The sequence below is a fragment of the Manacus candei genome, unplaced genomic scaffold, assembly GCF_025592945.1.
Source record: "Manacus candei isolate 608988 ecotype Guabito, Panama unplaced genomic scaffold, ASM2559294v1 h1tg000011l, whole genome shotgun sequence".
NCBI lineage: Eukaryota > Metazoa > Chordata > Aves > Passeriformes > Pipridae > Manacus > Manacus candei.
The window spans coordinates 19,409,752-19,424,057 of record NW_026138059.1 but is presented as its reverse complement, the minus strand read 5'-3'; the positions used below and the strand labels follow the sequence as shown (position 1 = coordinate 19,424,057).

General features: G+C 40.0%; 1 protein-coding gene across 2 annotated transcripts in view; it reads left to right on the top strand.

The window, feature by feature from the left end:
* The window catches only part of COL9A1 (collagen type IX alpha 1 chain), a 66,324-nt gene that overhangs the window by 13,734 nt on the left and 38,284 nt on the right, over positions 1–14,306 (top strand). The window contains exons 6-12 of one of the 2 annotated variants that reach the window (XM_051777726.1): positions 4,022–4,099; positions 4,739–4,759; positions 5,754–5,828; positions 6,360–6,395; positions 6,505–6,567; positions 8,636–8,689; positions 9,281–9,316. In XM_051777726.1, coding sequence (XP_051633686.1) covers positions 4,022–4,099; positions 4,739–4,759; positions 5,754–5,828; positions 6,360–6,395; positions 6,505–6,567; positions 8,636–8,689; positions 9,281–9,316 — 363 coding nt within the window. The other variant, XM_051777727.1, reaches the window with a different exon arrangement.

Below are 14,306 nucleotides of genomic sequence, written 5' to 3'. Positions count from 1 at the left end.
TACAGGTTTACAGATGCCTTTTATCCTTTTTTTTTTTGATAAAAAAAGAAAATAGCTCTTTTTATATAAAAATAATTCAAAGAATCCACTATAAACTCTGAGCAATGTGAGATATAGCATCAATTTAAAACTGAAAGGAACTTACTTCCTAAATCACATGTTTTTTATAGGAAGGTAGGAGAATTAATTTCTTACTGCTCAAAGTATAATTGCTGTGAGATGATATAATTGCCTTAGTTTCTGTGATTTCAGAGGCATTAACATGATTATGTTGTAATAGACACTAAACACTTTGCTAGAAGTGACCCTTGGTCATTATTTGATCAACATTTAATGCTTCTGGGGCATTGAAAAGTTAAGGGCAGCTACATGACTTGTATTGTCTAAGAGGAAGTTGCTTATCAATATTTGCTGAACAGAGATTAATTTACACCACAGAACAGATTGTGTTCATGAACTGTAAAAAGTCACGTCTCAGTTTGGTTTTTTTTCACCTTGTGAAATCTCACATCCATAAGGCTGAACCCTTGGTAGTGGAAAGTCAAACAATGGCAGAATTGGCTGTACTGTTCGAAGGTTTTGAAAAAAGATGCAAGGAAAATGAAGCTCTAAAACCTGTTATAGAGATGTAGAAAAATGGATAAAACTCATTTAAAATAGCTCTAGAATGAGATGTGTTTAAATACATATAGTTTATTCTCAGTCACTTAACAAATGTACGAACAGTTGATAGCAGGCCTCTCTTAGAAGAAACATAGATATCCTTGACAAAAAATTGTAGAAAACTTCCACCTGAAAATTGCTTAGCTGAGTTGTATTTCCCCTGAAGGGATGTCTTCCCCTGAATCATCACCAAGCCAACAATAGCCCAGTGGGGTACAAGGAGCCAGTTCTCCCACAAGAGACCTAAAACTGTGCTCTGAGAGTCATGGTTTTCCTTAAAGCCTACGGTACTGCTAAATGCATCCCTGTGACTAATGCTATACTGAAAATACTACTCTATGTATTTAGGTCTCATTTACATCTTACTTAACTTTCACATCTCTCACCTAAAGCACTAATAAGACAACTGAATTATGTAGTTGATACTGAGATGTGAAAAGCTGTGGGCATTTGCAGGCATTTCCATAGAATTTAAGAGGACAAAAGAGCGAACAGACAGACACAGCTAATTTAATTATATCTGTGCTGACCAAGAAATTAAGATGAAACAGAAATCCTGTAGGAAACCTGGAAAGTATGTCAGCAATATTGACCCATGAGTCTTAAACATCTGTTGTGGTTTAACCTCAGATAGCAACTCAGCCCAACAGAGCCGCTTGCTCCCTCAACCCCATGGTGAGGTTGGGGAGAGAATTATAAAAGTGAGAAAACTCATGGGTTGAGATAAAGACAGCATAATAGGTAAAGCTAAAGCCATGCATACAAGCAAAGTAAACCAAGGAATTAATTCACCATTTCTGTGGGCAGGCAGGTTTTCAGCCATCCCCAGGAAAGCAGGGCTTCATTGCCCATAACGGTGACTTGGGAAGACAAACACCATCAAAGTACCTCCCCCTCCCTTTTATGAAGATTATCTTCACCAAAAAAAACCCTGCAGAATGTGCTGATGCGTATATTGGCTGCTGGTGGTATGTCTTAAATAATTTTTTTCGGTGTTTACAGATTTTGTACTGTTTTATAAGTTGAAAGCACAACTCCAGACCATTGATTTCAGTAACAGTTGCTACTGATCAGCTTTTTTGCAAAACTGTATCCAATGCTTCCTTTCAGACGTCCAATTCCCTCCTCCTGGCCCATGCAGAATGTTACCTAGTAAGGCTATTTTGATTTAAATAATTTGTCAGCACTATATAAGAATCATGAAGCAAAACCAGGCTCATTCAGTGACATTTGTCTGTCTTTTCCAAAAGCTGTCCTTTCTTTTTTTACCACTTTTCACTCTATTTTCTGCCAAACTTACGGTTTCTGCAGAAAGGGAACCATTTCCACAGCCCTGCTCATTTGCTCTCATGAATGAGGGAAGTATTCTAAGAAAAGAAGTGCAGAATGACACAATTTCACATTACATCCACAGAGCGGATGATTTATCAATATTAATATTATTTATTATAACTTTAATTTGATATTAAACAGTCAAATAGAAAAATTAGAAATTCTGTCATTTAAAACCATGTATAACTTAATTTAAATAAGAAATAGATTATTAGTTTAATCATAAATAGTTTATAAACTGCTTTAAAGCCAGTTATAGATCTCTTTCCCTCTTCAAGTAAGCTTTCGAGGTGAATAATGTAGAGACTCAGGACTCAGAATCCAGATGTACATATAGGTATCATTTGATCCCATTTTGATGTCTTTTTATGAGTCCTCGTCCTCAGACTCCAGATACTCTCTTATTTTTATTATTGTATGGCTGCCTTGTAGTATTAATTAGTATTAGTATATATTCAGTTCTTTTATATGTATATTATGATACTGAATTGGCTATTATTAAGAACTAAGAAAAGTTTGAAAATGAGAAGTGGATAAAGGAGGGAGAGAACTGACTCAGAGATGGTCGTGTCAGATAATAGGTAAAAGAAACAACTGCTTCCATTGTGCTCTAGTCTCAGCACTCTGGAAACTGTGATGACTGCCAAGTAAACAGAACACTAGAGATGTGATAAAGAGGATTTCAGGAGTGGCAGTACTGAAGTGATGAAGGTGAAAGCCAAAAAAAAAGAAAAGCGGCAACTTTTCAATTTTTGGATATGTGGTGTCTTGCAGAGATTTTAAAGAACTTCAGACTCAGAGCATTTACTGGCTCTAGCAGTCAGTAAGCAACTAAGTCAATGTAAGGATGGTGGCCAGTCTGCCTTCTGCATCATTTATGGGTTGGGACTGAAGAGTGCAATTAGATATCCCACAGGGACCACAGAATGCAGCCAGGAAGCATGAAGACATAATATTGTGCTAGTGACAGTGGGGAGCTACTTTAGCTCGTGGAATAGGAAGAAAGACCTAGAGAGGAAAAGAAATGAGAACTGAAAGCCCCTGGACACTCACTTCTATTTTCTGCTTCTCAGAAAAAATAGAACACTCGCATGAAAAAGACTCTGATTTATGTTGTACAAAGTAAAAACAAAACCAAAACATCTCTTTCTCCCCAACTCCTCAGCCCTCCATAATAAAAAGAAAGGAATAGAAGCCTTGAAGTGTTATCCTCAAACTGAAAAATCTCTGGATAAACCACTCAGTGTTCATAAGCCAGGCTGATACTATGTGTGATGTGAAGGGAAAACAACGCAAGACTTAAAAACTTAGATACAATGAATATGCACCATTTAATATGCTTCTGGTACTTAAGATTCCATGTGATGCATTATATATCAATGGATATACTTTTGAAGTTTTATGTTTGAGTGATTCCATAACTTTTAGCACAGGGTTTGTTTTTTAATCTATACAGCACATCAAGTGAATTTCAGTTGCAGCTTCTGAGAAGAGGTTTGGCTTAATCCTGTGTTGTTTTCCAGCAGCAAATACAAGTATTCAAAGAAGATGTGAATTTTTACACAAGTATATTACTCAATTGCAGTCTGTTGCCAGTGTGCCTATAAACCTGCTTTTTGAACTTCTCACACTTGGACCATATTTCCATCCTTGGACCTACCATTCTCCATGGGCACAACTATCCACTTAGAGGAAAACTTGGGCTTCCAACTCAGAGTATTCTGTTATTCTGTGACCATGCAGAGTGAGGAAAAATGCCAGTGTTTATAAGGAATATGTAAAAAATTACACCTGATGAATCTTCCCTTCTCCTTAAATCCCTCGGCTGCTGTTTAAAAGACCTGTGCAGCTAGGGGTTCGGTAATGCACTGCTTCGGGCCCAGCTCTCCCGTACACACCTGCAGCTATTGTCATTGAATACCCACCGTTTGAAACTCGCCGTGGTGTGCCAGTGTTCCTCCCCTTACACCCTCCGCCAGCGTGACCCTCTGACCCGAATTAACATGATCTTTATCTCCTTTGCCAGTTCGAAATCCAGTGGATGGTGATTCACTGCGACCCCTTGCGGCCCCAGCGCGAAGGCTGCGGAGAGCTGCCAGCCCGGGTGAGAGACCTGTCCTGCCTTGCCCTGTTCTGTCCTGCCTTGTCCTTCCCTGTCCGCCGCTGCAGCCCACAGGAGCCTCGCTCTTTGTCATGCTTCCTGGCCGGAGATGCTCTTTTTTGCCATACCTGCCTGGAATTTGGTGCCTTTAGAAATCCAACCCCCCAGAGCAGCAACAGCGGCCTCATTTTAACCCTTCCGTGACTTGCTTCCTTCCCCGCCCCTCACCCGCTGCTTGGCTGGGACGCCGCTGGGCTCTGTGCCTCGCAGGCGGGGGGACTGTCGCGGCCGGTCTCCGCAGCTGCCCCCGTTCCCGGGGAACCCGCGGGGGACGGCGAGGGTCGATCCCCGAGCAACAGCGGCAGGGCAAAGGGTTAAAGCGCCGCTGGGACTCAGTCCTCCACTTCCCGGCCGCCAGCGTTCCTCCAATCCCCGCGACCCTCCCCAGGGCCGGGCAGCAGCCGGGAGGGGCTGCAGCTGGTTCACCTTTCGCCCGCCCCGGCAGCCACAGGCTGTTCCCTCCATCCATGGCCCGGGCTCTGCGGCGCATCCTGCCCCTAGGGCTCTACCTGCAGGCGCTTTGCCTCTGCCTGGCTCAAGTAAGTTCATTCCGACTTTGACTTTTGTTCTTCTCCCTTGCAGATAAGCCAGACGGTAATCGAGGTAAGTGGGAGGTAAAGGGCGGCGCTCAGGGTTCAGACGCGGAGGGACTGCAGGCCACTCTGCCATACCCTACTGCCGACCCGCGGGTGTGTGTGTGTGTGTGTGTGTGTGTGTGCTACCTGGTGGGCATCGGGCAGGTGCTTGGTGGCATGGCGGGGCTTGAGCTCCACGTAAAACTACCGCTGGACGGATAATTTCTGGGAAGACTGGTGTGCGGAGGAAAGGTGTCCAGAGCAGTAGCGCTGGGGGGAGCAAGGGGCCACGCTCAGGGCTCGGGCCAGCCTCCTGCTCACAGAGCCCCGTTGTGGGGCCGCGGGCAGAGCTCGCTCCAAAGAAAACACAGTCTCCCATTATACGCACGGAGACGTGTAAAAAGCCTTTCCCTGGGTTTCCGCAAGTTGGTGGCGCCTGCCGCCTCCCCTCGGGAGCCTGGGGCTTTGAGAAAGCGCCTCTGTAGATGCTAATGTAATCCTCAGGAACCAGGGGAAGCTGCTGAGCCTCTCAGTGAAATAGGGAAAAGGTTTTTCTAAATTTTCTTTGCTAGCACGAACTCTCAGGAAGACTGTCTCCTTTGTGTTGGCTGAATGAGTAATTAGAGTAGCATAGTGAATTTTGGTGTTTGATTGGCAAAGATCACTTTTATTTCTGTCACCCTGTCATTGCCATGTGGCATTCAGATCCTGCTTGGTGGGGAGCTGAGCCCTCCTCGCCTTGCCCTGGTCCTGCCAGCATTGTGGGGCACAGGAGGGTGGCTGGGCCCAGGGAGTGGGGTTTAGCACCTTCCCCGTTCCACTCCTGGGGGAAGTGTTCCTAGTCATGGCAGCGGCAGCCAAAATGGGATATAGGGCCTGTGATATACATGGAGTGAGGACACAGCTCCTCATCACAGCTGTAAGCCCCTGACTAACCTGTAGCCTCTCCTTATGCCAGTCTCCCCAGACTGGCTCCGTGGTTTGCCAGGCTCTAATTTCTCTTTTTTTTTACTCTTTGTCAGAGAGGCCCCCCTGGTCCACCAGGCCCCCCAGGTCCACCAGGCCCACCAGGAGTTCCTGGTATTGATGGCATTGATGTAAGTGTCCTGCCCTGGAAATAGGAAATGCCTCGAGTTGTACCTCTGTTGTCCGTCAGCATTTGACCCCAAGAAGGGTGAATTTGGCTGCACGTACACATAAGAATTGATGGGTTTCATATTCTGTAGTCGACTGGAGTAGGGGAGGAAGTGGCCTTTGAGATTATGTGAAAAATTCAGGATTATTTATTTTAAGTAATCAGCATCATATGCTGTGATTATCTGCCTTGGATGGGGTGTAGGAGTTTTATAAATCTAATCTCAAAAGGGATTATGTGGAATCACTCATGCTGTATCATGATAAGGATTCATGGCATTATTCCTGATAGGCACTGTTATGCATTTTCTCTTGAGTCCTGCCAGAAGTTTCTGTTGGATTGTAATAGAGGTCATGTGGATTTAATATTAATTTTCTACAATAAGAATCAGTTCAGGATTATTTCTGATAATCTGTAAATTGGTGTTTTTCCTGAAGGACCATAAAAGCTTGCTGTAGTTCTGGCTAATACCTTCCTTTTCATATCTTATTAGGGAGAGAGAGGTCCAAGTGGCCCCCCTGGTCCACCGGTAAGTGATTTCAGCTACTTTGCATTTGCTCCTTTGGGAGAAGAGGTTTTGAGTTTTGTTTGTGTTTCCCTCTCTGAAACATGCTTAACTGTTCATTTAAATCCTGAAGGGTCCGGATGGGGATGCAGGCAAACCAGGATCCCCTGGGTTGCCTGGAGAGCCGGGAGCTGATGTGAGTAAACTTGATTTTCTGGAAATTTGTCTTTATTTTTTTTTTTTAAGGAAAAATACTTGAGTTTAGTCTATTTCCGGAGAAGTATGATTTCCTTTTGAGTTCTCTGTCTTCCTCATAGCTGCTACTGACTGCGAGAGGTGCTTGTGGTGGGAGAGGAGCTTTTCCCCAAGCTAAAGATGCCCTTTCAGAGGAGCACAGCTGGGCTGAGCACTGCCAGGGCAGCAGCTGAGAAGCAACACAAGGGCTGTCGGTGATACCACTCTGCTCTGGAGAGGGCACTGGGCAGCAGTGCTGTGGTGGGGAAACATCCTGCTGCCTCTGGAAGCTGCCTCTGGTACCAGGGCAGAGCAGCAAGGGCATGAGGAGGATCTGCTGATACATCTTCCTGTCTCTGTGGAAAATAATATGGATCAAAGTTTCAACATCATCTAGTGTTGGTGGCCTGTTAGGTCGTATCTCTTGAATAAATTTGTGGCAATAAAAAACTTTCAAACAGATTTGGGAAACTCTTCATATTTCTCTCTCTTGAGAGCAGTATTGGAAAGCATTTCTTGCTATGAAACGAGATTGTTGCATTAGTACTTAGATCTTCTGCCAGGAAGTGGGCAAGCTTATGTTTAATTTACATATGTGGAAGTATGCTTTTAACATTTAACACATCAAAAATATAGATTATATACAATAAACTAGCATATTAGAGAGTATTACAAATTATAAAAATGAAAAAGCCTAATATCTATTTAAAGTTACAGTGCTGTTAGAGCTGAAATTTAATTTGTTTTTGAGAAGAGATTTAGTGGACATGGATCTGGAACAGTCTTTAATTAAACTGTTCAGATTTCAAATCTGTAAGAGCAAATGGGCTTTGTGAGTGGGATCTCATACCACTTCGTTTTTTCCTGAAAACAATACGGGCCCATAAGCCATTTGTAGCTGGTTACAAAAACCCATAAGCAGATCTTTAGAAATCATTGCCTCTTATAATATTCACTTTAGGCATAGTTTTATTTTCCTTGGCAAAATTCATGGGAACACAATCAGATGAAACAGAACACACTAAACTTAGCTCAGCTTTTGATTTCACACTTGCATATTCCCTTGTATTAGTAGATGAACGAAAATGTAGTACTAGAATACAGTCTTCTGAAATGTTGAACCTTTTTTATGTTCACTTGAAGACAAAACATGGGACCTTACTGTACTCCTACCATGCATTTAACTTTTAATTGGGATTTTAGATTTATAGTACCTTTTGTATTTAATTGGTGAGGCAGTTCTGACTTTTTAAATCTCATTTTATTTCATGAGTTATTTCAGTGTCAAGTTTAATAGGCTGTGAAAAGATACTGTACAGTAATTGCCTGTAATGATCATGTAAGCTTTCAAAAGCAAATTGTCAGAACAATTGTGTGAACACTGAACTGCTGGAAGTGTACCAAAAAAGGTGGAAGTGTAGCAAAATGGAAAAGTATCAGACAAACATAGAACAAAAACTCTTATGGATATCTGGAAGTTCCTAAGCCATATAAACTGGCTATAAAATTGGAAACAAAAACAAACAAAAGAACTCTAAATGAATTTGGAGTTATAATACCATGGTTGCTTTTTTATTTTATCCAGAAAGACAAGTGGGTTCAAGGACCAGCTTTAAATCTGGCCTGGCAGCTTTGTTGACTTTTTTTTTTTTTTATGTGTGTGTTTTGTTAATGAACGGTTTACTTGAAATGGAAAACACAGTTTTTGGTTTTTAAGCTGAGCCATGAACTAAATTCACCAATCTCCCATTGAGAGGAAATAAGACTGTGTGAGATCATGTTTTATTTAATAATTATTTAACTGAATCATTTTTGAAGACACATGTCACTGGCATTAATGTTTGTCAACAGAAGCTAGTATTTTGAACTTGTGCAATTCTATCTGTACATGTAGATATTTGAATTGTAAGTCTCCTGCAGTTACTTATTTCATTTAATAGCTTCATTATTCTATGTTTTAGAATGTTTTCTGTTGTAATTAAGAAAACCACATAACCCTTGCATTAACACTGTATGCACTACTTCCAAAGGGATTCACAGGACCTGATGGCTCACGTGGAGCCCCAGGACCAAAAGGACAGAAGGTAAGAACAAAATTATGCATGAAATTATGGATTTTTTTAAAGCAGGATTTCTGTTTGTTTCTATGCAACTAATAATATGCTGCAGTCTTTCTGACAATATTAAAATATCTATAGAGTACAGGCCCTTTTCACACAGTACAAAGCAGCTTCCATTCCCCCAGTCATCAGCAAGGAATGGTGATATTACATTGGTGACATTAAGGCTGAGCATTTTTGGTAGTAGTGAGGCTCTTTTAGTCTTGTATTGTAATTATGTAACTGTAATATGCAGTGAAACCTGACTTCATCAGCAATCATACAAATGAAATATAGATCAGAAGTCAGAGTGATCAGAAACCAGCATGTTTGAATTTTTTTGGGGCAGGGGAAACAAAAGCCCTGAGACTGTATCTTTTTAATACTGAAAAAGTATTTCCTTTGTATCAAGTCTTACTGAAACCAACATAGCATTAATGAAGTGAATAATACTGGCAGACTATGCCCACTAAATATAGAAAAGATCCCCAAAAGATAACAACATTTTCCTGTATGTTTTTTACAAAACTTTATGGCTAATGACTCTTGAAAAACTGATTTTTTTGTCTTTTAAAGGGTGAGCCAGGACTGCCAGGTGCTCGTGGACTTCCAGTAAGTAGTATGTTTAGTATATGAAAAAGATTTTTACACCTTAAATATTAATATGAAGGATTCTTACCACTAAATGTAGTGAAGAAAAGTCAAAAACTATTTCTGAGGTTTCAAAAAACTCATAAGTTATTAAAGTAGTACTTCAAGGAACCTTTTTGTCTTTATATCGAAGTGTGCAAATATTATGTTTGGTTTGTATGCTATAGAAAAGAGTGCGTGTGATGTGGTCCCAAGTTTTAGACTTACACCATTATTTTCCATTTCTTTGTGAAAATGCTATAGAGACAAGAAAGCCCATGTTTCATTTACATAGTCTACAGTTATTCCTGTTTTCAGCTCCTTGCCATGTGTTTAAATGGGATCACTGAAATCTAAATACTGTATAAGATGCCCTCAGCCGTTCTGAAAACAAGACAAGATATGAGAAAGGACACACAAAGAATACTGTGCCAGTTGGGTGCAGATGGGTTTAACATCCACTTTTGAGGTTGAAAATAATTGTGAACTTTAGGAATTTTACAGGTTGAAGAAGTGAGTGATGAATAGCATGTAGAAATTTAGACTAGGTAAAAACCTCAAGGAATATGAGTAATGGAACAAGACGACTGGCATAAATTGTAATAGGGCTGCACATAATGTGATTAAAAATTAGATTCATATTGGAAAAATGATTTAAATTAAATAGAAGAGGCATTGTATTCCAGTATACCACTCCTTGTATATTTGAGTTTTTGACCCTATCCTATTAACACTCATTACATTTATGATAAACAATCATTTCGATATTTGGCCAGAGAGAAAACGATAAAGTTATTCTTCAAGTTGTTACATTATAGACATGTTAAAATTTAAGATTAATCACTCTGTGGACATTTTACTTTAATTTTCATGGATGGAGTTTCTTACCTGAAAATCTAGAACATAGGTAATACTTTTATAATGGTTTGTAAATATATAGACTCAATATATGAGTGAAATTTAGTCACAGAAAATAGCAGAACTGAGGTAGCTTCTAGGTAGACTGAAACCTTTACATTTTTCTGTTAGGGGATTGAGGTTTTCAGTTTGTTTATTCTAATTTTTTTGCTGTCACATATTACTGGAAATAATTTCTGGGTTGTATGCAATGCATTATAAAATGTGAAGCTACAATGAAGAGGTAGTTTAACTCTGTCAGGTATGTTATGGGAAAAAATGAATAGAGAGATGGAGCACATTGGGATTGTCTAGCCTGGAAAAGAGAAGGCTTTGGATTGACCTAATTGCAACCTTCCAGTACCTAAAGAGAGCCTTCAAGAAAGATGGAGAGGGACTTTTTACAAGGGCATGTAGTGATAGGACAGAGGGGAAATGGCTTTAAACTGAAAGAGAGTAGATTAGGATTAGATATCAGAAGAAATTCTTTATTGTGAGAGTGGTGAGGCACTGGAACTGGTTGCCCAGACAAGTTGTGGATGCCCCCTCCCTGGAAGTGTACAAGGCCAAGTTGGATGGGGCACTGAGCAGCCTTGTCTAGTGAAAGGTGTCCCTGCCCATGGCATTGGAACTAGATGGTCTTCAAGGTCCCTTCCAAACCAAGCCATTCTATGATTCTATGACTGGAAAAAATAGGGAAATAAAACTCAGTTACAGAAACACTTGGTTAAAATACTGTAGTACTTTAGCCTGTCAGCTGAAATAAAAACTGACTTGGGGAAAACATACATGATTTTAGCTCCCCATTAACAGAGTAACATAAGAATGAATAATTTTAGAGCCTCCAGGAAAAGTATGTATATAAAATATGTATAATTTCAATTTTGAGGAAGAGATGCTACTTTGGGAAAGCAGAAAAATGGACCAATTTGTCCAGATAGAATGTTGATTCTGTTCAGAGCAGCAGTTCTTTTGTCACGTGATATTTGGAGACTATAAAAGCAATAAATATGCTAAGATTTTGGACCATTGTTCAAAGCTGAGTGATTTTTGTTTGCCCTGAGAATCTCAACCTTAAGATGATAATGCTTCAATGAACCTCAGTAGGGATTGCTTTTGGAGTTGTCCTACTTCTGCTTAATAAGCAGCTTGTATTTTAAGGTGAATGTGCAGGAATATTTATAATGAGGAAGTGAGAAGTCTTATTTATTTAAAGAAAAAAAAGTTGGATATACTTAGTCACTTCATGACTAAGTACTGTTAATAAATACTAATAAGTACTCTTGTACTTACTAAAGTTAAGATTAATCCTTAGACCGCACATGTTAGGAAGAAGCCTAGTGTTTGATTTTGTAGCTCCATGATTGTTAACATATGCATGCTGAATCCATGTGGAAAGATTAATGCTCAAAATAAATCTCTTAGGAAAGCTTGTATAAATGCAATTTTCCCTTTGATGAATGACTGTAAGGTACTGAAGAAATCACACAGTTATGGAAGATTCTCAAAATGGCCAGCACTTGTCATCTCACCTTTAGTGAGATTAAACCTAATAACAACAACAACAACAAAACCAAACCAAAACAAAAAACCCCAACCCCCCAAAAAGGTAGAAGTGGTAGTGCTGGAGTGTGATGGTTCTAATTTTCAGAGAAAATTTAGAGAAGCTTTTACTACAGACGTGAAGCAATGGGGTTGTTTAACCTTTGGAGGTCTTTTGTTTGATCCATGAGACCTCATTTACTAGAAACATATTGAGCACACTTATGAATTTGCATATTAACTGCATGATTAGCTGAGTGTTTAGGTGTAATTATGCACTGCTTTGAATTCAGCCAGTGGCCTTTTGCAAATGGAGTAGTCCCTGGATGGTTATCCAAAGAGTTCATTTCTCACAAAATCCCCTTGCTTGAGTTGTTAAAATGCTTAGTGCAAACAGAAAACCAGAAGCCTTGGCTGCAACATTATTTAGTTTTAAATTATTATCAGTGTTTTCAAGCTCATCCACTGGAATTTATTAGCCAAGTTAGGACTTCAGGTTAACTTCTAGAAAGAATATTAAGGATGTAATGTTTTATACGCAGCATTTGCTTTTCTGCTTTTGTCACTTTTTCTTCCCCAGAATGTATCCTGGCAATCTTCAGTTACCATCTTTTACTTTCCCTTTCCTCTGTTTTTTTTTCCTGCTTCATTTCTCAGGTAACTGTGTTAAATATTTCACAGAATATTCTGGGTTGGAAGGGACCCACAAGGATCATTGAGTCCAACTCTTAAGTGAATGGCCCATATAGGGATCGAACCCACAACTTTGATCATTTAGTTTTAATTTATTCTTTGTCTCATCTGTTGGGCAGATAATGTTTCAAATGATAGGTTTACAAAATTCGTAGAATACTTCTGATTAATTCAAGCAATTTTTTTTCAGAAGTAATTTAAATATGCTGATATCTCTGATCTAATCCTGGTAAATGGACCTGCTACACTGAGTGCATGTACTGCACTCTTCAGTCCATTCTCTCTGTTAAGTTCCCTCAAACTTTTCTATGAGCTGATAAATTTCTAGTGGTTCACTCATCTGGAATATGGATAGGATTGTGTGTATTTAGTGACAGAGAATTTGAAAATATTTTAAGGTCTACTAAAACACAGTATCCAGCACAGGGTACACATACAAATACTGATATTTGACTCTTTGTGGTGAATGGCGGTGGTACTTAGCAGACCTGCAGGGTAAGTGTCTCTGAGCAGGTGATTGCAGACTTTGGATTACTACCCATGTCCCTGCACTCCATGTGCTCCGTGGGTCAGATGAGCATTTCCAAAGTAGGCAGCAAGGATCTGGGGATGTAAGGCTGCAGTCCCAGGTTCTGTGGAGAGGCTTTCCCTTTAGGACACAGACAAAGGCAGGAACGTGGACAGCTGGTTGGGATCATTAACTGCTTTGTGTATGTCCTTACTGACTGATTGCACTGCAGCTCTAAGCTTTGCAACTGGACCTACTTCATGGCAAGAAGGGTGGAGTAGCTGCGTGAGGGGGAGGCATGGGTTGCTGAGGGAGAGCCCCTGCTTCTTGGAGTCCTAATTAGTAAGCTGAAGAGATGCAGTGGAGTGGGCAGAGGTGGGGACAGGCTTCTCCTGGGCTGCTATGTGGGCTGGACACAATAGCTCTAGCTGCTTCTTTTGGTATCGTTGACCTTCTCTACCACTGTTTAGGGGCATGTTAGGAAAGGTTACTCCAGTGAGAACCTGCAAGTAGTTGATTTCCTTCTTTCAGAGGCAGGTGATATTATAATATTGGATATGTGATGCAGTGAAAGTCTGATTTGTATAGTCAAATGTAGACGTGTATACTATAACGAATTGCAGCAAGGAAGTGTAAAGTAATAGCAAAGGGATTATGGAGGTTATGCAAACTTACTTTCTGCTGTGTATTAAATGGTTAAAATGGAATGACCCTGATAAATGCTTGAAATATTCCCTGCATTGTACCAAGTTTTGTAAAGGCAGCTTTACGAATACAATCCTGGCTTGATATTCAGTGGTTTTTAAAGTTGCATTTAGTCCAGGTGCTTTATTACATCAAATCTCAAGATTTCAGTGTGTTTAGGATTTTTTATGTTAGTGTTTCACATGTATCGTTGACACTGTTCTCCATAAAATTTTATGTTTGCTTTAATAATGCAAGACTGAGGGATCAGTTTTCTTAGAGGGAGTGTATTGTCCAAATAGGAAGAAGTATCTTGGACGCTTCTCACTAAAGCGATTCAGATCAATACTGATGGAAAATGTAAACAGGAGCAGTTTGGTGTTCTTTCTGATTACCAAAAAGCACTAGTTTAGTGGATTTAGACCTCAGGGAAGCACTGGGCTAAAAAAGTTCTCTGTTATTATCAGTTTAAATACATTGTTAGAAGTAAATGATTGTAGCATAGATATGTTCATCTAAACCCAGCTAAATGTTCAGCTAAACCCAAAGGCTTTAATGTCTTTATTCCTTTGTTGGAGTATATGTGTAATTAAATGCTACTGTAAGGCAACTTAATCAGTAATTTAATTTTTCACCTGATATTGGTTA